Raw genomic sequence first — 23964 nt, 5'->3', positions numbered from 1 at the left:
TTCGGAAATTAATAGCCCTACACGGAAATGCATTTTTTATTCCCAAAATAAAATCAACTATGTTCCATACAATGGACCTTGTGTGACTTAAGGCCCAAAGTTTAACGAATAAATAGCAGCAAGCGACTGAATCTAAGAGTTATTTTTTTTAAGTGTCGTTGTTAGCTACCTCTTTGGTAATTGAACTGAATTTCATAAATTGATTTGAAACTATGGGACATTATGTCGAAGCCCAAGGAAGTATGGTAGGCCTTCTTTATGGTGTAGCAAACAACCTTTTGATGCTTTGGTTTATTTAACAACCTTTCATTTGTTTGAGATAAACTCCCATGTTTAATACATTTAATAGAAACATACATAAAACTGCGCTACCCTTGTCACTGGCAAATCGGCTGCATTAGTAAACCAAAATAAACGTACAATTGACGGTTATTTGACCAATCATAGTTGGAACCGGTTTCTGTGACGCCGTACTGTAATCATCTCTTCAACCAATCAACATTAGTAGGCGGGAATTTCTTAGATCGCATCTCCAATTACAACACTATACTGAGCTATGAAGAGTTTAGGTCAATGAAGGAGCGGACATTCTTATTTGGGACATTTACACAGTATAAAAAGGAATATAATCGGACATACAGAGGTGAGTATAAGACCTACATTTCCAAAAGGGTTGTTTTTGTCAGGAGCGTGTTACATCATTCATTTTCGGCGTCTGTACGCAGTTGTTTTTCTGACATAGCTTAGCCAACAAGAGCATCTCTACAGCCCTTACATGACAGGTGCTAATGCTGAAGATACCTAGCATAACCTGATAGGCTATATACTTATCTCACAACCCTTGATTTTGTAGGAAATTAATATGTTAAAAGAAATTCTATCTAAAACTATGTGTACTGAACATGCAGGGTTAGGCTATATCAGTGAAACTAAATAGTTTTGGATGAATTAAACAAGTATTTCTACCATACATTCAATGTACAGTTGCGAAGTCTTTTACACGAATTCCAATGCAGTTAAATAAAATTGTATTTGGTGTGTAGACTGTCTAAAACATTTCCTGGTGTGGTACATTTTGTTACTTCCTCATGGTACCCAAGACCAGGGCTATGTAAACTTATTCACAGAAAATTTCTGTCATTTTCCTGTAGACGGGATGTAGGCTACTGTCTGTGGGTAGAGATGTTTGCCTACCAAATGTTAATTTTGAAATCTCAGTCACGTAAGCCAATAGAGGTAAGAAGGATTGCAGGGTCAACTAAGCATGGGAGAGTCTTGAGGAGATCATCTTCTTTTCTGAATTGCTTTACCGAAACAATGAATATCAATGCCAAGTCATTCATATGATGATCAACCACTACAATATATTTGAGCAGTTGTGATCAGGCCTAATTTAGTTTGATGTAACATAGTCCTAGAGAGCAGAGATGGAAGAGCTTGTTTATTGTCCGGATTAAGCTTTCGTGAACTGTCAGTGACTCCAGACTCCCTATTGAGTTGAAAGACTGCCAGCTGCCATACACCGGCTCCCGCACGTTAATTACCCGCGGACGTGACTGTACTGCTGTCTAAGGGATGTGCATTAGGCTACTACCTCGTACCATAGCAACAGTAAGATTGCATTTCCTGAGAGAGAAAGAAAGAAAAGTTGTTTGTTTCGAACCAAAATGTCAAACAATGTAGGTGATAATGTAAACACGTGTTTAATGTGCTCTTCTGCACCTGGTTCTATTATAGTGGAGCACTATGGCCCCTTAAGATCTCAGTGTACGATATGGGGATCTGTAGCCAGCTCTGTCTCCTGCTCTGGAAGAACATAACCTACCGCCGGAGAAACAAGGTGAGTGGTCTGCTCCGGTCTGCAATGGCTGAGCCACGCTGTGTCGATGTTTTTAAGCACAAAGAAACAACGTTTATGTCTCTTTCTGATGGAATGAGCTTTGTATTCTCCAAAAGGCCTCGTGAACCTAGTGTTTTGTTAAGCACGCTGACGAAACAACTCTTGTGTAGCCATCTTTCATCTCTTTATAGTGTGGGGCCTGGTGTGAGCTCACCAGAGATCAACGGTAGGCATCGAAGTCGCTATAGAGCCGTGACCTGATCTTTTCTCCTCCCCCCCGTTCCAGATTCAGTTGATTATTGAGCTGCTCTGGCCCCTCTTCCTATTCCTCATCCTCATCTCCGTGCGGCGCTCTCACCGGCCCTACAAGCAGAGTCAATGTGAGTGCCTCCGTATGTTGCTAAATGTCGTTGACCTTTGCTCCAACCCTCCCCCCCCCCCCCCCCCCCCCCTCTCCCTTCTCAGGTGGCCCCCACCACAGCCACGCTAAGCCGATTAGCTCGCTTGGCGTGAGAGTGAATCTGGTACCACGCACACTTTTTTTCTTCTTCTTCCACAGCCTGTTCTGTTCTTAGACCTTGTTGGCATGCTCTGCCCTGACCTGTCGACACTGTAGGCTGTGGATGTGCAAGTGTGAGCGTTGCGTGCAAGTGTGAGCGTTGCGTGCGTTTGTGAGCTCCGTCTTGACAGAGCTCACGTTTGTTTCGCGCCACAAATATATGGTGTTGAGAAAGACCGATCCTATCATCACGAGAAAGCCTGCTTTAGCTCAGTTAACCCCTCAGCCTCCACCACCATGTTTCTAAGTCTCAGATCAGACACTGAACAGGCATGTTCTGTGTTTTCTCTGTAATTCCAGGTCATTTCCCCAACAAAGCCTTGCCCTCAGCGGGCACGCTGCCCTGGATCCAGGGCATCATATGCAACATCAACAACCCCTGTTTCCACAGCCCCACCCCAGGGGAGACCCCAGGGAGGGCTGGAAACTTTGATGACTCCATGTAGGTACACTGTACGGGGGCCGAGTGGGGCGTTGGCGGGGCCGGATGCTGTACTCTGTGGGGGGGTTTATTGTGTGTTTACTATGTGTTTATTGTCTCTCATAGACTGTCTCGGCTCATGGTGGACGCCCAGACCATCCTGTCCTACAGTGGGAACCAGACAGCCTTTGCAAGCTTCCAGAACCTTCTGGAGACGGTCCAGAGGCTGGGAGAAAGGCCAGAAGCCTGGCCAAGTACGGATCTCTCTGTTCCCCTGTGTTTGATCTGATGTCACTAAGTGTGTTTTATGTGTTTGTGTTGAAGTGCTGGGGATATGCTCCTGAGTCCAAGCAATTCAGTCTCCTCAAGGCTCCACCCAAATGCCTCTTTTCATTGGCAGTGCATTAGAACTCAAAGCCTTGATGCTCCACAGCATATCCTGTGTACATCCCGTGCATCATAGCTTGCTTCGTGTGTTTATATTACAGATTTACCTGTGGGGGAATACCTGAGAGCCAATGAGACATTTTCCAACTTCCTACTGACCAATGGTTTGTCTCCGAGTGCTGTGGACCAGCTGTTGAAGTCACGCCTTAACCTTCAGGTGGTAAGCAGCAAATTTCTCTCCCACACCTCAGCTCACTACTAAAGTTTCTAAGGACACTGCCTGCCTCAAAGAAGCTTCTAGACACCCCATGATGCTGGTGGCAGCACGATAGGCGACGCAGTCCTCCTAGCCACAAGCTTCATCTGAACCTGCAGTCAGAAAAGACAAGAGCCTCTCTACTCGCTTGCGGTGTCTTCCGACGACTAAGTTTGACGTCTGCGTGTCTGTTCCCATAGGTGTCTCTGGCGGGAGAGGGACTGATGCTGAAGGACATTGTGTGTAACGCCAGCGTGCTGGGCCAGTTCCTCACGGCGGAGGAAGGGGAGGAGTCACAGGGCCTGCAGAGACAGCTGTGCGCGCTAGAGTCCGACACGCTGCAGGACGCGGAGCAACGCTTCCTCTCCCAGCTCGACTTCACCAAGTTCTTCACGGTCAGTGGCAGTTATGGAAAAAGGCCCCAGTTGCAGGTCCCAGAGTTCTCCCTTAAAGGCATAGAAATACGATGACCTTTTGAAAATCAACTGCTGTACTGAAGCCAGTCATTGTGTATCAATCAGCTTGCTGTTTTCATACTGTCAACTGTAAGTAGTGGCTTCCATACTCTAGGCCTACACGAAATACTATTAAGTTACAGAGTGCTATTCAAGCTGTTGACTACAGATGAAGTCAGAATAGGGAACAAACAAAGTCTTGTCTTCGGTCTCCCACTTAAACAATTTATTTTGGCAGCTTTACAAGGGTTTCTCTGGTGAATCTTCAGATGTAGCCTATTCAGACTGGTCCCGAAGCAGGGTTATTAGAATGCTTTGTGTCTTTTGGTCTTGGGTTTCCTTGGTAGAAATTTAGAACAAATACAATCACATTGGTTTCTGCACGCTATATTCCGTCAGCCGATTAACATGACACAAAACCTATCAAGTGTGTGGTGCCATCGGATGTTGTGACTGTTTTCAGACGAACGTAAACGTTAATATTGACCTCCCACACTCCCCCACTCCCACACTCCCCCTCTCCCCCCACAGAGAGACAGACTGAGGGCCAATCCCGGGGACCTGAGGGTCATCAGCCAGGCAGTCACTGATGTGTCCCAGGAGCTTGCTGTCATCATGGATGACGTAAGAGGAAAACCTTCTTCTCGTTTTTCTCATATAAATCTCAGGTCTATTTTTAGTAGATTTTTTAAATGTATTTCTATATTTGCTTTGTTTCGCTGTAGTATTGTTCAAATGTACAGTATTGGTCAGATACTGTCAGATACTTTTCTCTTGTGCTTCGAGGTGACAGTAAAATCTACTACTTACAGTCCATTGTGGCTAGATCTTTCTTTAATAGCCTTGCCAAACAGACCTGCTAACTGAATTCTAGCTGTACAGAGAGCATGATGGAAAATCCATTAATGTTTCATCTCCACTCTCTTTTATCTCTCTCATCTATCTATCTCTCTCTCCCTCTTTCTATCTCTCTATCTCTCTCTATGTATCAATTTATCTTTCCCAACATCTCTCTTGGCCTCCCTCCCTCCCACTCTCACACACACACACACACACACTTTCGTTTCCTGTGTCCTCCACATCCTCCTCTGCCCCTCTCTCTGGTCTGTTCCATCCCTCCTCCCCAGCTCTCGTCTCTCTCCAGCTTTGTGGAGCTCAACGCGGAGCTGCGGCTGCTGTCGCCCGAGAACCGCTCCTCCGTGCCTCGTCAGAGCTTCAAGGCCTTCTCCAGGATCATGTGTGGACACCCGGAGGTGGGAGGGGAGAAGATCCCCTCTCTCAACTGGTACGAGGACAACGATATCAAGTCCTTCCTGGGCAAGAACGGCACTGAGGTTACTGACATGGACGACGACAACACCACCAGTAAGATATTTTTCTACGGCCCACAATTTTTATTTCCCCTCTAGACCTCTACTATATAGTGGATAGTCATAATAATAATGTTTATATAACAATAATTGTGTAAAATGTTCTTTACGACTTAAAAACAAATGTTGTTTACTGTGCTGTGTGGTTCCTCCCAGCCCCATACTGTAAAAGCATGATCCAGAACCTGGAGTCCAATCCCTTGTCTCGCATCGTGTGGAGAGGAATCAAGCCTCTGTTCATTGGGAAGCTGCTGTACACACCTGACACCCCTGCAATTCAGGAAGTCATGAAAGAGGTACTCATCCCTCTTTTCTCCGCCTCCATTCACTCTCGTCTCTGAGGCCTTCAATAGATACTGTTTCAGTCTCTTTGTGATGGCTGTGCTTCCTACTGGAGATATATACAGTACTTGCATGATCACAATCGGCATTCCTCTATAAGGATCTACCTATGAAAGGAAACGGATGTCTTTATAAGAATTCAACAGATTATTTCGCCATTATTAAGTGTCTGTGTCGTTCAGTGACGCCTGACCTCTTTGTCTCCTATTGTAGGTAAACAGGACGTTCCAGGATCTGCAGATTCTGGAGGACCTGAACAGTGCCTGGATAGAGGTGGGACCTCGTATTAGGACCTATATGGAGAGCAGTGTTGAGATTCAGCTGCTGCAGGTATTTCACCTTGAGTAGATTGCTAATGCTATCCGCGAATGACAATTAAATCGAAAACAATCTTAATTGTGTGTTGAAAACGCAAACACATTGAAGCCCAAAATATTGACCACTTGCTGGGCCAAGAGGTCGTTTTCCTAGAGAGCGTGTGCTAGTCCAGTCACGTCTGTTTATGGCAATGTTTGTGCCAGGTAGTCCCCTTTCTATCTATAGAATCCTTGTGTGACGACACGTTCAGCTTTTCGAGTAAGAGCTAATCTTGTACTAACCTGAAGGTGCTACTGTACACTCTTCTATTACGCATCGGTGTTCCAAGTAGTATCTACTCCAAAAAACTCTTGATATATTATCCTAAAAGTCCTGCCTGCACCTCTTTGCGCCCTGCCTTCCCTGTGTGACAGGATTTGCTGAAGCGACCGGAGGTGGCCGTGCTGGTCAACCTGCGTCTGGAGAACACCAGCTGGACGGCCTCCCGTATCGCCCGCTTCCTGTCCACGCCGCCGCCCGGCGCCCCCAGGAAAGAGGGGGCTCCGCCCACCTGGCTGGACGTGTACAACGACGTGAACAGCACCATCACCACCCTCGCTCAAGTCACACAGGTGCACAGCTAAGACCAGCTATAATGGCAATCAACATAGCTCCTGGAGAGTTCCTGGGTTAACAAATCCAGTTCCTGGGTTTAAAAATCAAGTTCCTGGGTTTAAAAACCCCAGATGAAATCGTCAGCACAAAAGAACTGACTGAGATTACGAGCTGCAACTAAATCCGTAAGCCTCATGTTATTGTCCTTCCTGGTTCCTCTTCCTGCATCCTGTCCTGTTCTCCAGTGCTTCTCGCTGAACAAGCTGGAGGGGGTGGCGTCAGAGGGGGCCTTGATTGAGAGGGCGTTGGACCTCCTGGAGGACAGGCAGTTCTGGGCAGGCATCGTCTTCCTCCTCCCCAACTCCTCCTCCACCAGCCTCCCTCCTCACGTCACCTACAAGATCCGCATGGACATCGATGACGTCACGCGCACAAACAAAATCAAGGACAGGTGAGCGTACCTGTGATTGGACATGCCATCGCTGTGAGTCGGCTAAATCGGCGACAGCTGGTGATTGTGTTTGTGTTTATGGAAGCTTTGGGTTGTTTGTTAAATAAATAAATAAAATGTTTATTCTCCTTTTTCTCCTCTCAGGTTCTGGGATCCAGGCCCTGCGGCGGACCCCTTCAACGACATGCGCTACATCTGGGGGGGGTTTGTGTACGTGCAGGACCTGGTGGAGCGGGCGGTGTCGCGGGTTCTGAGCGGCATGCAGCAGACCACGGGCATCTACCTGCAGCAGATGCCCTACCCCTGCTATGTGGATGACGTGTGAGTGACCAGGGATGACCCCTGTTCTTCCTTTCCTTCCTTTTTTCATTTCACCCGGCGGTCCACCTCCGATTTCTTTTTCCCGCTAACCTTCGAACCTTTCCCCCCATCTCGACCTCACCCGTCCTAAATCGCCCCACCCCGCCGTGCCCCTCCCTACCCCGCCCCCACCTTCCCCCGCCGCCCCCCACCTTCCAGCTTCCTGCGCGTGCTGAACCGCTCGCTGCCCCTCTTCATGACGCTGGCGTGGATCTACTCGGTAGCCATGATCATCAAGGGCGTGGTGTACGAGAAGGAGGCCCGTCTGAAGGAGACCATGAGGATCATGGGCCTGGGCACGGGTACGCTGTGGGTCAGCTGGTTCATCAGCAGCTTTGTGCCTTTCCTCATCAGCGCCGGGCTGCTCATCGCCCTGCTCAAGGTGAGGGGGGACGGTAAACCCATCAGAAACTCTCTTTTCGTCTCACGGAGGTCTGAATCGTTACTTTATCCTCTCATCTCCCTTTCTCCCTTCTCGCTTCTCCTCTCCTCTCCTCTCTTCTCCTTCCTCTCTTGTCTTCTCTTCTCCTCTCTCCTCTCCTTTCCTCTCCTCCCAACAGTGGGGGGACATCCTCCCCTACAGCGACCCCTCCGTGGTGTTCTTCTTCCTGACGGCGTTCGCCACCGCCACCATCATGCAGTGCTTCCTCATCAGCACCTTCTTCTCCCGGGCCAACCTGGCCGCCGCCTGCGGAGGACTCATCTACTTCGCCCTCTACCTGCCCTACGTCCTGTGTGTGGCCTGGCGGGACCATCTCAACACCACTCACCGCATCCTCGCCGTGAGTAGGGGTCAGATGGCCGAGCGGTTAGGGAGTTGGGGTATTAATCAGAAGGTTGCTGGTTCGATTCCCGGCCGTGCGAAATTACTATGTGTCCTTGGGCAAGGCACCTCACCCTACTTTCCTCGGGGAGAATGTCCCTGTACTTACTGTAAGTCGCTCTGGATAAGAGCGTCTGCTAAATGTAAGTGCCAGAGTAGGCCTCAGAAACCCCACCCCCGGGGACCGAAACGGGCCTCAGATGCTCTCGATACCAACTGCAGAAATGGAGGTCTCAACTGTCGCCTGTTCCTCCGTCGCAGAGCTTCTTCTCCCCGGTGGCCTTTGGCTTTGGCTGCGAGTACTTCTCCCAGTACGAGGAGCAGGGCGTGGGCATCCAGTGGTTCAACCTGCACTCCAGCCCCACGGAGGGAGACACGTACAACTTCACCACCTCCATCGTCCTCCTGTACGTGGACGCCTGCCTCTATGCCGCTGCTGCCTGGTACATTGAGGCCGTTTTCCCAGGTAAGACGTCGATGTGGGTTACTGCATATGTCTCAAATATATTACATTTACATTTAGTCATTTTAGCAGATGCTCTTATCCAGAGTGTCTGCTAAAATAGCTGATATTAGGTGTAGTTTATAATGTAGTGTATTGTGTAGCAAATTGGTAAATATTTACGATATATACGGAGATGTTATACATACATAGGAAAATATAGGAATGAATGGTTTCTGTATTCCCTTGAATTGAGTTACAAGTCGGCATGTGTGGTAGATATCTGAATGTGAAACGTGCGATATTGAGCGTTTTGCGGTGTGTTTCAGGTGAGTTTGGGATTCCCAGGCCCTGGTACTTCATCTTCCAGCTCAACTACTGGGGTGGGATTCCCTTGGAGGCCGGCATGCCCCTCCCCCCAGTACCCAGAGACCACGACCAAGGTAATACATTCCAATGTACCTGTACTTGTTACAAATGGGAAATAAACTTGAACTTGAATGTGAAAGTTAAGTGATTTCACGTATTCTTAGTAAACATGATATGTCCTGAAAGGGTCCAAAAAAGTGAGGCCTGCCTTATGTTTAGTTCTAATGCCAGAGATTGGCGAGCCAGAGTCTCTGACTGTTAAGGATCATTACACAGAGAATAGTGAGATGAAGGTTCACTTACAAGAGAGTGAAAGTTGAAACTCGCCCACAGTTAGCTCTTCCCTGTCCACAGATCGTATTGAACCGGAACCTACACACCTCATGCTGGGAGTGGCCATCCATAACCTGGTCAAAATCTACAAACAGGGTGCCAAGCTGGCCGTGAACAACCTCAACCTCAAGTTCTACGAGGGGCAAATCACCTCCTTCCTGGGTCACAACGGTGCCGGCAAGACCACCACTATGTAAGGTTGACTGGTCTCTAAACTGGTTCAAGTGGGTCCAACAAAGAGCTGACGTAGGGTCCTTTCGTAACAACAACTGTGCCTTCCCGTTGGCAGTTCCATCCTGACCGGCCTGTTCCCTCCCACCGCTGGGACGGTGTACATCAAGGGGATGGACATCCGCACGGACATGGACGTCATCAGGAGAACTCTGGGGGTCTGTCCCCAGCACAATGTCCTCTTTGACATGTAGGTGCCTACTGCCGAGTGTCTTTCTCTGCTCTTCTTCTTTGGAGATGGTCCTTCTAGATTCTCGCTGTCTGTCTTCACCTGTAGCCTTATGTCATCTTTTTTGTTTTGTTTTTTGATCGTCAGCGTAGCAGTCTCTTATGATGAATCAGGTATCGCAAAATGTCAAAAGACTAACTGGACTTCCTGTTTGTGGCGTGACTTGTTTCCTCCTCCCTCCTCCTGTCCTTCCCCTCTCGGTGCTGCCAGCCTGACTGTGGAGGAGCATGTGTGGTTCTACGGCCGTATGAAGGGCATGTCCGGGGAGGACGTGCGGAAGGAGATAGACACTCTGCTGGAGGACGTGGGACTGCTGCACAAGCGCCATGAGCAGACCAAGAACCTCTCCGGTAGTTCTCTGCTCTACACGGGCTCCCTCACGCCCCTTTTAAGACTCATATATTTATACAGCACCAGTCGAAAGTTTATATTTTTGTATTCATTCTTTCATTCATCGATTTTTTACATTTACAAAGTTACAAAAAAAGAAAAATTCTAGGCTGTCTTGACCCCATTGCCCCAGGGAGTCATGGGGGAAGCTGACTTGGTGTTTGTGTGCTCTGCTTGGACCCCTCTCCTCCCCAGGGGGCATGCAGAGGAAGCTGTCGGTGGCGATAGCGTTCGTGGGGGGCTCCAAGGTGGTGGTCCTGGACGAGCCCACAGCTGGGGTGGACCCCTACTCTCGGAGGGGCATCTGGGACCTGCTGCTCAAGTACCGCAAGGGTCAGCCGCGTCTAAGTGTCCTCAAAGATGGGCGATGGGTTAAATAAAAATATTATATAGTATATAGTCAATTATATACTAATAGTATATAAGATCAAACATACTACATGTTAAAGAGTGATATTCCCCCCCCCCCCCCATCAGACCGTACCATCATCCTGTCCACTCACTACATGGACGAGGCCGACCTGCTGGGGGACCGCATCGCCATCATCTCCCAGGGCAGGCTGTGCTGCTGCGGCTCTCCCCTCTTCCTGAAGGCCAGCCTGGGCACGGGCTACTACCTCACCGTGGTCAAGAAGGAGGGACTGGAGACCCGGCCGGCCAACAGCGTCAGCGCTCACAAGCTGCCCCCTCCCACCAAGGTGAATCCTCGGGCTCCCCCTTCTCTGAACTTTGACCTTCTTAACGTGACCTGCTTTTGAGGCCAAACCGTCTTGTGTTCCAGGACAGCGACTCGTCCATGAGCGATGACACAGGGCTGGGCAGTGATGTGAGCGGCTCAGGTCAGTGTCACACTCCAGGTTCCCCGGCTAACATTGTTTTTGCTAACTCCTCCCAGCTAAAACCCCAAGCAGACTCAAGCGAATGGTCAGGTTTGGAGGAATGTCTGCTTGCACCCGGCCTGGCTTGTTCTAACAGCATTTATTCACCAGTCGGGTGATCGTTTTAAATCTCCGGCTGACCCACAATCCCTTCCCTCCCCCCAGACCTGGCAGCGTTATTGGCCCTCGCCCAGCATCATGTCCCGGGGGCTCGGCTGGTGGAGGACCTGGGGCGTGAGGCGGTCATCAACCTGCCCCAGATCTGTGCAGAGGATAGCAGCCTGGCCATCTTCCTCACAGAGCTGGAACACAGGAAGGCAGAGCTGGGCGTGTCCAGCTACGGCCTGTCTGACACCACCTTGGAGGAGGTGAGGATAACTCACATACATAGACACACCTACACCTATGGGGTGGCTGTGGCTCAGCGGGTAGAGAGGGTCGTCTGTTAATCACAAGGTTGGCGGTTCGATCCCCGACTCCTCCTAGGTCATGTGCCAAAGTATCCTTGAGCAAGACTCTGAACCCCAAGTTGCTCCCGATGGGCAGGCCGGCGCCTTGCATGGTAGCTCACTGCCGTCGGTATGTGTGAGTGAGAGTATGAATGGGTGAATGAGAGGCAAACATTGTAAAGCGCTTTGAGTGCCGCTAAGGTAGAAAAGCGCTATATAAATGCAGTCCATTTACCATTTACACATGCACCCACACACGCATACACTGTCACTTAAAGGCACATAAGGAACCCTCCATGCATGCACACAGGTGAGAAGGTCATTCACTGCAGGGGATCTTAAAGCCGCATTACACGCACAAACACGCACACACAGAAACACTCTCTCTCTCATGCCCATCGTGACTTGATTATATAAATAAAACAGCCACAATTTGAACCCCACCACTACCTAATCAGCTCTAGTAAAGTGTCCTGTACTGAATGTTATAAAACCCCCTTTACCCTTGTGTTCGTTTAGTGTCTGGGTCTTATCCAGATCAAGCTGGGTTTATCAGGAAGGGTGTATTTGTGAAGTGGCTGTGACAGTAATGTGCTTAGATCACCTCCACGGCCAGATGGATCCTGTTTAATTCAAGGGGCTCTGCTCTATTCTCCTGACCTCGGCACGCATCGATCTATCATTGCTGGGGCCTGAAAGGTTGTTTTCGTTTCTGGCACTGACTTGATATTTAACCGAGTTTGTTTTTGATTCAAATGTAAATTCTTATTTTTTGTACCTTCGTGATTGAGGTAGGTATTTCACAAAGTAAAGCACCACAGTCAACTACAGAAATTCGAATGGATGGAACGGAAAAAGCGAAAAGTCATTGTTACTCGTCCATATTTGTGCGTGCTCCAAACATGGATGTGTGTGTGCCGCAGATCTTCCTGCGCGTGGCCGAGGAGACAGGAGTGGACGCTGACCCAGAGGAGAACCCCAGGCAGGCTGGCACACCGCCAAGCCAGGGCCCAAGCCGGGCCCCACAGGGGGGGGCGGCTGAGGACTCAGAGACAGGTACCCACACACACACACACACGAACACAGAGAGAAAACGCACGAACACAGAGAGAAAACAACATGCCTTTTCACTTCCTGAAACATTTCCACTCACAAACGTCCTCGTGTGTGCCGCCCCCTGCCCCAGTCCAACTCGTCTCTCTCTAACTGTCTCTCTCGAACTGTCTCTCTCTCTGCACCGCTGCCAGGAAGGAAAAGACCTCGTAAGCAAGGTACCCATAGTGTCACAACATCGTGGGCCCCGATAACCTGCCTCGCTAGCTTAGCTAACCAAATAACAGACGCTACGCTATCTCTCCTCTCCCCTCACCGCTCCCTCTGACAGAGTGATTCAGCCGTGATAACCCCCCCCTAGACATAGATGACGTGAGTTGTCCTCTCGCCCTACTCGCAGAGCCCCAGGAGACAGACCTGCTGAGTGGGGAGGGCAGAGGAGGGGTCCCTCTGACTGGCTGGTGGCTGACCTGGCAACAGCTGCGGGCTCTCTTCCTTAAGAGGTGGCTGTATGCGCTCCGCAGCCGCAGAGGATTCTTTGCTCAGGTAGACCGAGACAACAAGAATGAAATGAAAGCGCGGGTGAATGCCTAGGGAATAGCAAAACAAGGTGTTATTAACTTTGTCTTAACTGTTCCTGTATTCCACTGTACGAACGTGACACGTACTATTGCCAATTTGCCTGTATTGTATTCTCTCTATCGCTAAATTGGAAGTAAAGAGGATACTGGAAGTTGTAGTCCGTCCCTGTGAAAGGTGTCTGAAGCTACATGCTGTCTTTCAGATCGTGCTGCCCGCTGTGTTTGTGTTGATCGCTCTTCTGTTCAGCCTGGTCGTTCCTCCGTTCGGGAAGTACCCTGCTCTTGAGCTGCAGCCCTGGATGTATGGTGAACAGTACACCTTCTACAGGTACTGAACAGGGCCCCTGACAGGAAATAGTTACCCTTTCAAAGGCCTTGCTCCTTGTCGCACCTATCAACTGCATCTTATTTGTCTCAATGTCTATTTTGTTGTTCATGTTCATCTTTTAAAAGGTCTGCTATCTTTTAATAGTCTTTTGTTGGTTTACGAATAAACGACAGTTGCTATTTGGTTTGGCTGAATGCTTGTTAAACACAATTCGGCATTGTCCTGTTTGACAGTGATACACTTGTCTCTCCAGTAACGATGCCCCTGGGAATCCTGCCATGGAGAATATTCTGGATGCCCTTCTGGACGGACCAGGGTTTGGCACTAAGTGCATGGAAGACAACAAGTAAGGCCCGTCCTCTTCTCCATTCACAACCTGCAATCTGATCCCTCCTAGTCTACGTTATCTGATTTATCTCCAGAACCAACGACAAAGGGGAATCAGACACTTACAAATAAGTAAACCACTCTCCCAAAACCTGTTACGCTCCCGTCGAAAGAATCCTCAAGATCCCTAGTGGCCCCTTTTGTGTTGTTGTGAATCATTTGAAAGAACCGGATCACAACCATGGCAAATGGAGGGGGGTAAAGCTTCCAAAGGCTAAGCCATAACGAGTGGGCGTTGGGGCTCTGTTTGTTCCCTGCAGGAGTGGGCAGTGTGAGGCGGAGCATGGCTCCATGTACATGCGCCCCCAGGTGTCCTACTCTACCTGGCAGATGTTCGACAAAGGGAACTGGAGCCGGGAGAAGCCCTCTCCTGACTGCCAGTGCAGCACGGAGGAGGTGCGGAGGATGCTGCCAGACTGCCCTCAGGGGGCCGGGGGGCTCCCCCCTCCACAGGTCAGAGACACTCGTGTCATTCAGAGACTTGCATGTTATTATGTCGTGTGATTTTATTGACGTTCATGGTGTTTCATGTGATTATGTTGAGTGTGTCGGGTGGGAATGCACTGTGTTGTATGTTCATGTGACTACTCCTTACCTAAAATACTTAAATGTTGATTTAAGACAACTGAATGTTTGATTTTTTTTTTTTTTTTTATATTCGAACGATTTGGCTCTCTCATCCACAGATTAAAAGATTCACTGGTGACATACTGCAAAATATGACAGGCCGCAACATATCTGACTACTTGGTCAAGACCTACCCACAGATCCTGAAGAAAAGGTGCTTGCTTGGTTGCTCATCATCACTGCTAGTCTTCAGTGATTTCCTCACAGATTTGCCTTTGCCTTGACGGTTTTACCTTTTATCTCATTTCATTACCTTTTATCTCATTTCATTACCTTTTATCTCATTTCAGCCTAAAGACTAAAAAGTGGGTCAATGAATTCAGGTGAGCTGAAGGGAACTCTTATACAAAGTACAAACAATTACGCCCATCACGATAGTGTCAGCTCTGTGAACGCCAGTGGGATTGTGAACGAGTGTCGTATGGACTTCCTGTGTTTGCAGATACGGGGGCTTCTCATTGGGTGGGCAAGCCAGCCAGGCATTACCGCAGGTGCACCACATCCAGGACTCAATAACGTCTGTCAGATCACGCTACAGAGTAGCACAGGTAGGGGGAGTCACCGGGCTGTACCACTTCTTCAACCGGCGGGGTTTTGATTCTCTCTCTCTCTGTGTCTCTTTCTCTCGTTCTTTGCTTCCTTCTCTCAGTCTCTCTCTGTCTGTCTTTCTTTCGCTGTCTCAATCTCTCGTTCTTTCTCTCTCTTTCTGTTCTCCATCTGTTTTACAGTATGCGTTATACAGAATATCTGTTTTGACAGAATACCTCACTGGACCTGCTCTTGGGTCGACTTCCAGAGTTTCTAAGTGGACTGAACAGTCAAAACAACGTGAAGGTGAGAGGTGGCAAAGGATACGTTGCACTTTGTGTGCAAATATGTGTCTCTGTGTGGGTTTGGCCATTTGCGTCACTGTCTGGGTTTTGTTTAACTACTGCCCTTTCCCCACCAGGTGTGGTACAACAACAAAGGCTGGCATGCCGTGACCTCGTTCGTCAATGTCATGAACAATGGCCTGCTGCGTGCCAGCCTGCCTCCCGGACCGGAGAGGATGAGGCATGGCATCACCGCATTCAACCATCCCCTCAACCTCACCAAGGAGCAACTCACTGAGATGGCCATGTGAGTCTCTCTCTCTCTCTCTCTCTCTCTCTCTCTCTCTCTCTCTCTCTCTCTCTCTCTCTCTCTCTCTCTCTCTCTCTCTCTCTCTCTCTCTCTCTCTCTCTCTCTCTCTCTCTCTCTCTCTCTCTCTCTCTCTCTCTCTCTCTCTCTCTCTCTCTCTCTCTCTCTCTCTCTCTCTCTCTCTCTCTCTCTCTCTCTTACGGTTTCTCTACTCTCTTACTCTTTTTCTCTTTCTCCCTCTCTCTCTCTCTTACGGTTTCTCTACTCTCTTACTCTTTTTCTCTTTCTCCCTCTCTCTCAATCCACTGTTTTCTTTCTATAAAGAGCCCTTTTGTTGAATTAAGCCCAAGATTAAACTGCTGAATGTGTTCCGTCCTCTCTCTATTTGAATCTTTGTTTGACTGCCCACACCTCAGTTACAATCGCTCTAAAGTTTTGCATGAGAATGAATTCATAACAAATATCAGATTAAGATTAAGAAATTGTTTGGTATTTCCAGTTTCAGATTTCAAGAATAATACCCCTATACATAATACCACTCACCCTAACCCTATCTATATTTAAAAGACGACATAGTCCCTTGCCACTAAAACATTTTATACAGTGTTCCGCAGCGTACCTTTAATTCAACTGACCCCACACCTGTTTCCAGGATGACCACCTCAGTGGACGTACTGGTGTCCATCTGTGTGATTTTCGCCATGTCCTTCGTGCCGGCCAGCTTTGTGCTGTTCCTGATTGAGGAACGGGTCAGCAAGGCCAAGCACCTCCAGTTTGTCAGTGGCGTCAAACCTATTCTTTACTGGCTGGCCAACTTCACCTGGGACATGGTTAGTCACTCAGTTAGCTTTACAAGTTGCTTTACTTGGATCCCCTGGAGCTATTTTAATGTCTACTGATGTATATTAATATTCATTATTGAGTTATATAGTTATATAATCATTAGATGAGACTGTATCCTGTGGAATCTGTCAGATTCTAATGTAAATGTAATCGAAGATGTTACCAGGTTCCTCACATGACAGTTTGTCACAGTGTCGTTTCCTTCCCCCCCTCCCAGTTGAACTACACGGTCCCGGCTACCATGGTGGTCCTCATCTTCATGTGCTTCCAGCAGCAGTCCTACGTCTCGGAGAAGAACCTGCCCGCTCTGGTCCTTCTGCTACTGCTGTATGGGTAAGGAAGATGGCTGCTCACTCTGGAACCTGCAACTAGAACCCACAGCTTAAAAGATAAAAACGTTGAAGCTAGTAGCTGGAACACAGATTGAACACTGACAACATGATTTCAGTCCCCCAGTGTGTTATCTATCCATATAATGACTATGTGATATCATTACGATTTCGTGTTCTTTATTTTAATAGTGTTATTGAGGGTGTTGCTAATGGTGCTGTGTGTTTTTCCCTCTGTCTCAGCTGGTCCATCACACCTCTCATGTACCCAGCATCATTCATCTTCTCCGTCCCCAGCACTGCTTATGTGGTCCTGACCTCCATCAACCTCTTCATTGGCATCAATGGCAGCATCGCCACCTTTGTCTTGGAGCTGTTTGTAGACGAGGTGGGCGTAGTTATTTGTTGTTTATTCTGATCGCAAGTGTGGTTGACTTTGGAGGCATGTAACCCCCCTTTTTTTCCCCTCTAGTCCAGTTGTGTGACTGTTTGATTGACTTTTAAATATATTTTGTTCTGATCTCATTATGTTGTCTTGAGCTCAATACATTGTCTGTCGGATTTTCAGCACTTGAATGAAGTCAACAGGATCCTGAAGAAAGTGTTTCTGATCTTCCCTCACTTCTGTCTGGGCCGGGGCCTCATCGACATGGCCAAGAACCAGGCCATGGCTGATGCCTTCCTGAGACTGGGTGTGTAAAAGGCTCTATATCCCATCCCTCACATCAACACTACATCAGTAATACAGTCGGCTGCCTCCTATTGTCTAGTGGGTCACCAGTGTGTCTCTGTGTCCACAGGCACCAAGCAGAACCTGGAGCCTCTTGAGTGGGACTTTGTGGGGAAGAACTTGTTTGCCATGGCGGTTGAAGGATTCATCTTCTTCATCTTCACCATACTGCTACAGTACAAGTTCTTCCTTAGCTGCAGGTATGACCGCTGGAAAAAGAGGCTAGGTGGTACTGAGGTTTGCCCAGCACAGAACCTCTGTCGTCTTTATCGAGTGCAGAACGATTTAAGCTATTCCTCGGCACCAACCACAGCTGTTAGAACTGTGCACTTTTGACAACACTTTACATTAAGGTTATAATCACTACCATGCAACTACATAGCAATACATATAGATAACATTGTAGGAATTTCTGTGCAAATAAATGGTATACAGGGTATTACAAAAGTGTAAAAAGGCACAGTAGGAATAGTATGCTACATCATAAAAAATGGTGATGTAAATGTGTTTGTGTCCCTCCAGGCCATGGTCTGAGCCTGAGATGCCTCCGCTGGGCCCGGAGGATGAGGACGTGGCCAGGGAGAGAGAGAGGGTGAAGAGTGGCAAGGCCCAGGCTGACATCCTCACCATGATGGACCTGAGCAAGGTACTGTGGCAACGCCAACACAGATGATAGCATCTTCGGGACTGGGGCTTTGGGCTTGACAGCAATGCTGTGCGCTATGGTTAGTTCACGTTTTCATCTTGCTGTGGGGTGGGAATGCGGCATTGTTGTGTTTGTGGTGTAGGTGGGTAAAGATGTTGGTGGTGTAGGTGGGTAAAGATGTTTGGGGTACAGGTGTGTAAAGATGTTTGTGGCGCAGGTGTATAAAGCTGGAAAGAAACCGGCTGTGGATCGACTGTGTCTGGGGATCCCACGTGGTGAGGTGAGACATTGGATGTTTCCTGTCAGACACCAACACTTCCTCACCCTCAAACTGTACCATGAACTACTACAGTCAGTAGTAGCCAGTCACACAGTCAGTATGTGGCCATTATGTGCAATATGTGCCAGTATGTGCAATATGTGGCCATGCTACCGTGTTATCCATGGGTGTGACCTGGTGTTATTCCTCCTCCGTGTGCCAGTGTTTTGGACTGCTGGGAGTGAACGGGGCTGGGAAGACGTCGACCTTCCGCATGCTGACAGGAGACACCCCCATCACCAATGGAGAGGCTTCCCTCAGCCATCACAGGTAACCACCGAGCTTGATTGGAAAAGCTCAATGCCACTCTCAAATGTGCCCTTTTGACATAACGACCGTTGACCAATTACTGTAGTTGGACAGCATTCTCGAATAGTGTCATGTCTATTGTCAAACGGTATTGGTAGAGACCTTGTTAATGCGATCCTCAAGCACATTCACTGTAGGTTCCTAAACTGTTGCGTGTCCTTGGCATGACTTTTTTTTTTTATGATCTAATTTAACGTTAAATGTTGTGCTTGTCCCACAAAACAATAAAAAAAGAACGTTGATCAGAAAGTATTTGGTCATGCTGTGATTCCTTCCCTGTCCGTAGTGTGATCAGTGAAATGGAGAGAGTGCACCAGCTGATGGGCTACTGCCCCCAGTTTGACGCCATCAGCGACCTGCTGACCGGACGTGAACACCTGGAGCTCTACGCCCGTCTTCGAGGGGTGTCGGAGGAACATGTTTCCAAGGTAACAGCCGAAGCAGTCGGTTTATGAGCGTTTGTTTACTTCCACAATGTACTTCCTGGTTGGCAGTGAATACTTTACAGTTTAAAATCATTGCTTACCATGTGTGGAATCAGACTGATGAACATATTCTATATACTCACCATGTTCTAAAAGTTTTTTTTTTTTTTTTTTCTTCATTTTGTAACTACAGTACTGACTATAGGAGGTTTTTGGAATGAGACTAGTAAAATGGGACTGTCCCCATCCACAGGTGGCTCAGTGGGGGGTGAAGAAGCTGGGGTTGACTCAGTATGCCGAGCGGCAGGCCGGAGGCTACAGCGGAGGCAACAAGAGGAAGCTCTCCACCGCCATCTCTCTCATCGGGGCTCCTCCAATCATATTTCTGGTGTGTGGAGCTCAGTGAGCCAGGCAGCACTGCTTCTGGAGAGGGACCTGTTTAGTTTCAGCCGTTTCACATCGAACCCACCTAGAAGTGTAAAGGAAGGACAGTGATGAAATATGCCTTTGTTTTTCTGTCACAATCTAAGTTATCATTAATGGTTCAGGTTAAGGTGGTGTCAAAGATCGTTACGCAATGATTGATCCATCCCTCTTGTAACCACGCCAACTGTATGTGTAGGATGAGCCCACCACAGGCATGGACCCCAAGGCCAAGAGGTTCCTGTGGAACTGCATCCTCAGTGTCACCAAGGAGGGAAGGGCTGTCGTTCTCACATCTCACAGGTAGGGGGCGGTGTTTCATAATCCTGAATAATAAGGGCACACTTCCCACGTTTTCATCTGAAAATGCTACATTTGGAATATGGCCTCATTCAAAATATCCGGATAATGCTGTTAACATGGCCGTATCATATTTGGAATATTGTCATATTCGGAAAAGACAGTGTTATATTTATGTTCATGTCAGTCAGGTGGCTGAGCGGTTAGGGAATCGGGCTAGTAATCTGAAGGTTGCCAGTTTGATTCCCGGCCGTGCCAACTGACGTTGTGTCCTTGGGCAAGACACTTCACCCTACTTGCTCCAGTGGAAATGTCCCTGTAAGTCGCTCTGGATAAGAGCATCTGCTAAATCAGGGAGTCAGTTGGCTGAGCGGTGAGGGAGTCGGGCTAGTAATCCGAAGGTTGCCAGTTCGATTCCCGGTCATGCAAACTGACGTTGTGTCCTTGGGCAAGGCACTTCACCCTACTTGCCTCGGGGGAATGTCCCTGTACTTACTGTAAGTCGCTCTGGATAAGAGCGTCTGCTAAATGACTAAATGTAAATGTAACTGACGTTGTGTCCTTGGGCAAGACACTTCACCCTACTTGCCTCCAGTGGGAATGTCCCTGTAAGTCGCTCTGGATAAGAGCATCTGCTAAATGACTAAATGTAAATGTGCATGTGCTGACTGGGTTCTCCTTGTGTCGTGTGCAGCATGGAGGAGTGTGAAGCGCTATGCACCCGCATGGCAATCATGGTGAACGGAAGGTTCCAGTGTCTCGGCTCTGTCCAGCACCTCAAGAACCGGTACGTCACACGCTGGGCTCCCCAGGGAACTCTTTTGACCCTGTTTCTGTGTGTGTGTTACAGCATGTAACACACACACAGTTTAAAGAGAATCTCCTTCAGTGCACGATGCCGTTGTTTATGTCGAGAGCTGGAGTTCTGGCGATCTACAATCCCTGAGTATATTATTCAGACCCATCCTAATCTTGTGAAGTTTACAAAACGTCCAATCCCATTACGTTCTCGTGTGTCGTGTCTGTTTCAGGTTTGGCGATGGCTACACCGTCATCCTGCGCCTGGCGAGCACCAAGCCCCCGGAGAACCCCTGTCCAGTGGACGTTTACATCAAGAACTCGTTCCCCGGCATCGAGCTGAAGGAACGCCACCAGAACGTTCTGCAGTACCAGCTGCCCTCGCACATCTGTTCCCTGGCGCGGGTCTTTGACGTGCTCTCCAACAACCACGAGGAGCTGGGCATCGCAGACTACTCCGTCTCACAAACCACACTGGACCAGGTAAAGTCGGGTTCAAAGGGACTAGTTGAAAGGAATCTGCCTTAGCTAGATATGTTGGACAACAGCAATGTAACATAAGGCTACAGTAGGATGTTTTTGTTTTACGACAGTGTTCAGTCAATGTAGGTATTCTGCAATGGACTGCAACTCTTTTTCCCTTTTTTTTTTTTCTTCTTCAGGTTTTTGTCAACTTTGCCAAAGAGCAGTGCGATGACGACCAACTCAACGAGGTGATAGTCAACAACGGAGCCACAGCAGTAGTTCACAGCAGCCGTGGGGCCTCTCCCTCACGCTCAGAGCAGACGGACAAACCAACTCAAACAAACAAGGCTCCCCAGTCAGGAAAATCATCGGACTGCAAATCCTCGGACAGCAAACCTAAAGAAGGCCAATCAAAGGAGGGGAAATCAAAAGAGGGGAAATCTAAAGAGGGCAAATCAAAAGAGGGGAAATCTAAAGAGGGCAAATCAAAAGAGGGCAAATCAAAAGAGGGGAAATCTAAAGAGGGCAAATTAAAGGAGGGGAAATCAAAAGAGGGGAAATCTAAAGAAGGAAATCACAACGGGGTGATGGACAGCAGCGTGGCGATGACCAGCCGACCGCAGCCAGAGGAGAACCCCCCAGCGTCCGAGGAGAACCCCCCAGCGTCCGAGGAGAAGCCCCCAGCGTCCGAGGAGAAGCCCCCAGCGTCCGAGGAGAAGCCCCCAGCTTCCGAGGAGAAGCCTCGGGCGTCCAAGGAGAAGCCTCGGGCGAGCCAGGTTGCCAGCTGTGGGTCAGGCAGCAGCGGCAGTGGCGGTGGTGGTAGAGAGGAGAGCAGGACGTCCACTGCCAACGGGTCCAAGCGAGCAGCAGAGCGCTCCAGCAGTAAAGATCCCACCGCTCTCTTCCTAGTGGGGAGCGACACTCAGGAGAGCAAGGTATAAAGTGGACCGGGAACGTATAAGAGGACATGGAAGAAGTATGGTTGAAATCAGGCTGAATTCCATTTTGTATTAAGTCATTCACTCCCTTGTGAATTCCCCAATGTTCTGAACATACACGACCAGATTGTCTGTAGAATCATTGGACATTGTTGTCAATTTCTGTCAAAGAAGGTACGGTGCAAGAAATTGAGTGATGTTTTTGCTCGCTTTCTGTTGTGGGATCTTTAACAAACTGCGACAGAAAGTCCAAAGACAAAAAAAAACATGACATGAATATGAGCGTGTGCTATGTCGAATAGGGAATCAGGTCTGCGTTCCGCATTGCATCCCAACCTCCAAATTGATGAATGTTTAAGCTCACTGGAAATGGTGTCAAAAGAAAACATACAAATGGTATTCAGCGAGAGACGCAAAGTGTTCCTCTTGTGTTCTCTGGAAAAGGAAGACGCTAACAGACGACTCCTCCACAGTCTAGCTTTGGTGCCTTTTTCACTCTCGAATACAGCTACAGTACAATACCTCCTAAAGAGTTGAATATACTCCTAAATACTATTGTGCATTTCCATGGGACAGGTCAATGGCTTATATTATTATAGTTTTTGTTTAATTTTATCTTCTTTTACCTTAATCTTGAATGTGTTTTGGTTTCTCAATGACTTTAAGTCATATTCACACCAACAACAAAAAAGAGTAGTCAATCAAATCAACGTTAATCAATGTTTTGACATTTGCATATTTTCCTAGAACTCATTAAGAAATGCTGCGCACAAGCTGTCCACTGAATACATTCATTATCAATTCCATTCCATATCCATCAACGTTTTCATTTGAAGTATTGCACTTTTAATTTTTTTTACTGATTCACCACAAGCACTTCAGTTATTTTACATTAAAAAAAATGTCAGGGTTGGGGAAAATGTCACTGAGCAATTATTTCAAATGCTTTTATATACGCTTTTGCACTTTGCAAGTAAACAAAAAACTTGCTCTGTAAATGTAAATAATTGAAATGGATCTGGCAGACACGTACCAGACCTGAAACACAGCTGAATCAGGTCAGCAGTTATTTATGCATTTGTCAATCAAAAAACAATGTACTTGACCCCCCCCAATAAAACAGTTTACTGCAAATCCAAAGACAGATACCACTGTAATGCACAGTATTGGAGAAATGGTTACAATAATGATAGGCATGTGTAGAATATATGCAATATACTACTGAATGTATGGTTGTCTTCTGTGTACTATGCTTGGCTGTCATACTGTACTTGAAATACTGAAATGGATATTTATCTGTGTATATATTAGTAGATGTATATACTGACAATATAGTAGTATATAGTTGTGGGAATATAAAGACTGAGTATTTTGTTCTACAGATGAATAAAATATAATTAAATGTACAGTTTTCATGAATGACTTTGGTGGCAGTGAGTCCTCTTGGCCATGCTAAGGATGACAGGCAGTTTTACTCCCATGTAGAGTGAGGTGTGGTCTTGCTCTGCTGTCTCTGAGCTCTCCTTCAGCTTGACGTCTGACGGTGGACATCTTCCTTTCCCCCTGTATACATTGTATAAAAATGATTGGAAGTTGATTTGGGGTCACAAATCAATTGTCTTATTACAGCAAAACTCAGTACATATATGTTTTGGACAGGTGCATTGCGACAACTTTATTTTTCATAATTCAATGTTATTCTTACTCCCATCTGTAGTTTCCTCTTGGTGGTTTCCTCTTATCCCTCAGGTATAGCAGATTACTGGTCATGAGGAGATGGTCTGGATGGGCAAGTCTCCCTCCATTATCACTCTCCCTGTCTTTTCTTCTCAGTCTCTCCGTCACTC

At 47.7% G+C, this 23964-nt stretch overlaps 1 protein-coding gene across 1 annotated transcript; it reads left to right on the top strand.

Annotated features, from left to right (window-relative positions):
- The first annotated feature begins 543 nt into the window (after positions 1–543).
- Positions 544–23536, top strand: abca7 (ATP-binding cassette, sub-family A (ABC1), member 7). The gene is made up of 49 exons (XM_067230046.1): positions 544–643; positions 1738–1840; positions 2127–2220; positions 2700–2841; positions 2947–3074; positions 3309–3427; positions 3664–3858; positions 4450–4542; positions 5046–5283; positions 5445–5584; positions 5844–5960; positions 6362–6559; positions 6788–6993; positions 7138–7314; positions 7513–7735; positions 7914–8135; positions 8438–8642; positions 8948–9061; positions 9342–9513; positions 9610–9741; positions 9991–10130; positions 10366–10503; positions 10648–10868; positions 10952–11009; positions 11214–11416; positions 12421–12553; positions 12951–13096; positions 13335–13459; positions 13713–13805; positions 14107–14299; positions 14533–14627; positions 14764–14796; positions 14916–15021; positions 15233–15307; positions 15423–15592; positions 16245–16422; positions 16653–16768; positions 17008–17152; positions 17333–17456; positions 17565–17694; positions 18017–18140; positions 18358–18420; positions 18623–18729; positions 19055–19196; positions 19447–19581; positions 19816–19919; positions 20611–20703; positions 20948–21197; positions 21377–23536. The coding sequence occupies exons 2-49, from the start codon at positions 1775–1777 to the stop codon at positions 22118–22120; spliced, it is 7365 nt and encodes a 2454-aa protein (XP_067086147.1). The 5' UTR covers positions 544–643; positions 1738–1774; the 3' UTR covers positions 22121–23536.
- The last annotated feature ends 428 nt before the right edge of the window (positions 23537–23964 follow it).

This window comes from Osmerus mordax, chromosome 26 (assembly GCF_038355195.1).
Source record: "Osmerus mordax isolate fOsmMor3 chromosome 26, fOsmMor3.pri, whole genome shotgun sequence".
In the NCBI taxonomy this organism is placed as follows: Eukaryota; Metazoa; Chordata; class Actinopteri; order Osmeriformes; family Osmeridae; genus Osmerus; species Osmerus mordax.
Note: the sequence above shows the minus strand (reverse complement) of the source record. Positions and strands in the feature narration are given on the sequence as shown.

Coding starts and splice junctions, on each gene's coding strand:
- abca7 (XM_067230046.1), top strand. CDS start 1,775: ATGGGGATCTGTAGCCAGCTCTGTCTCCTGCTCTGGAAGAACATAACC. Junction 3,428..3,663: donor CACGCCTTAACCTTCAGGTG/GTAAGCAGCAAA, acceptor CTGTTCCCATAG/GTGTCTCTGGCGGGAGAGGG. Junction 20,704..20,947: donor GTCCAGCACCTCAAGAACCG/GTACGTCACACG, acceptor TGTCTGTTTCAG/GTTTGGCGATGGCTACACCG.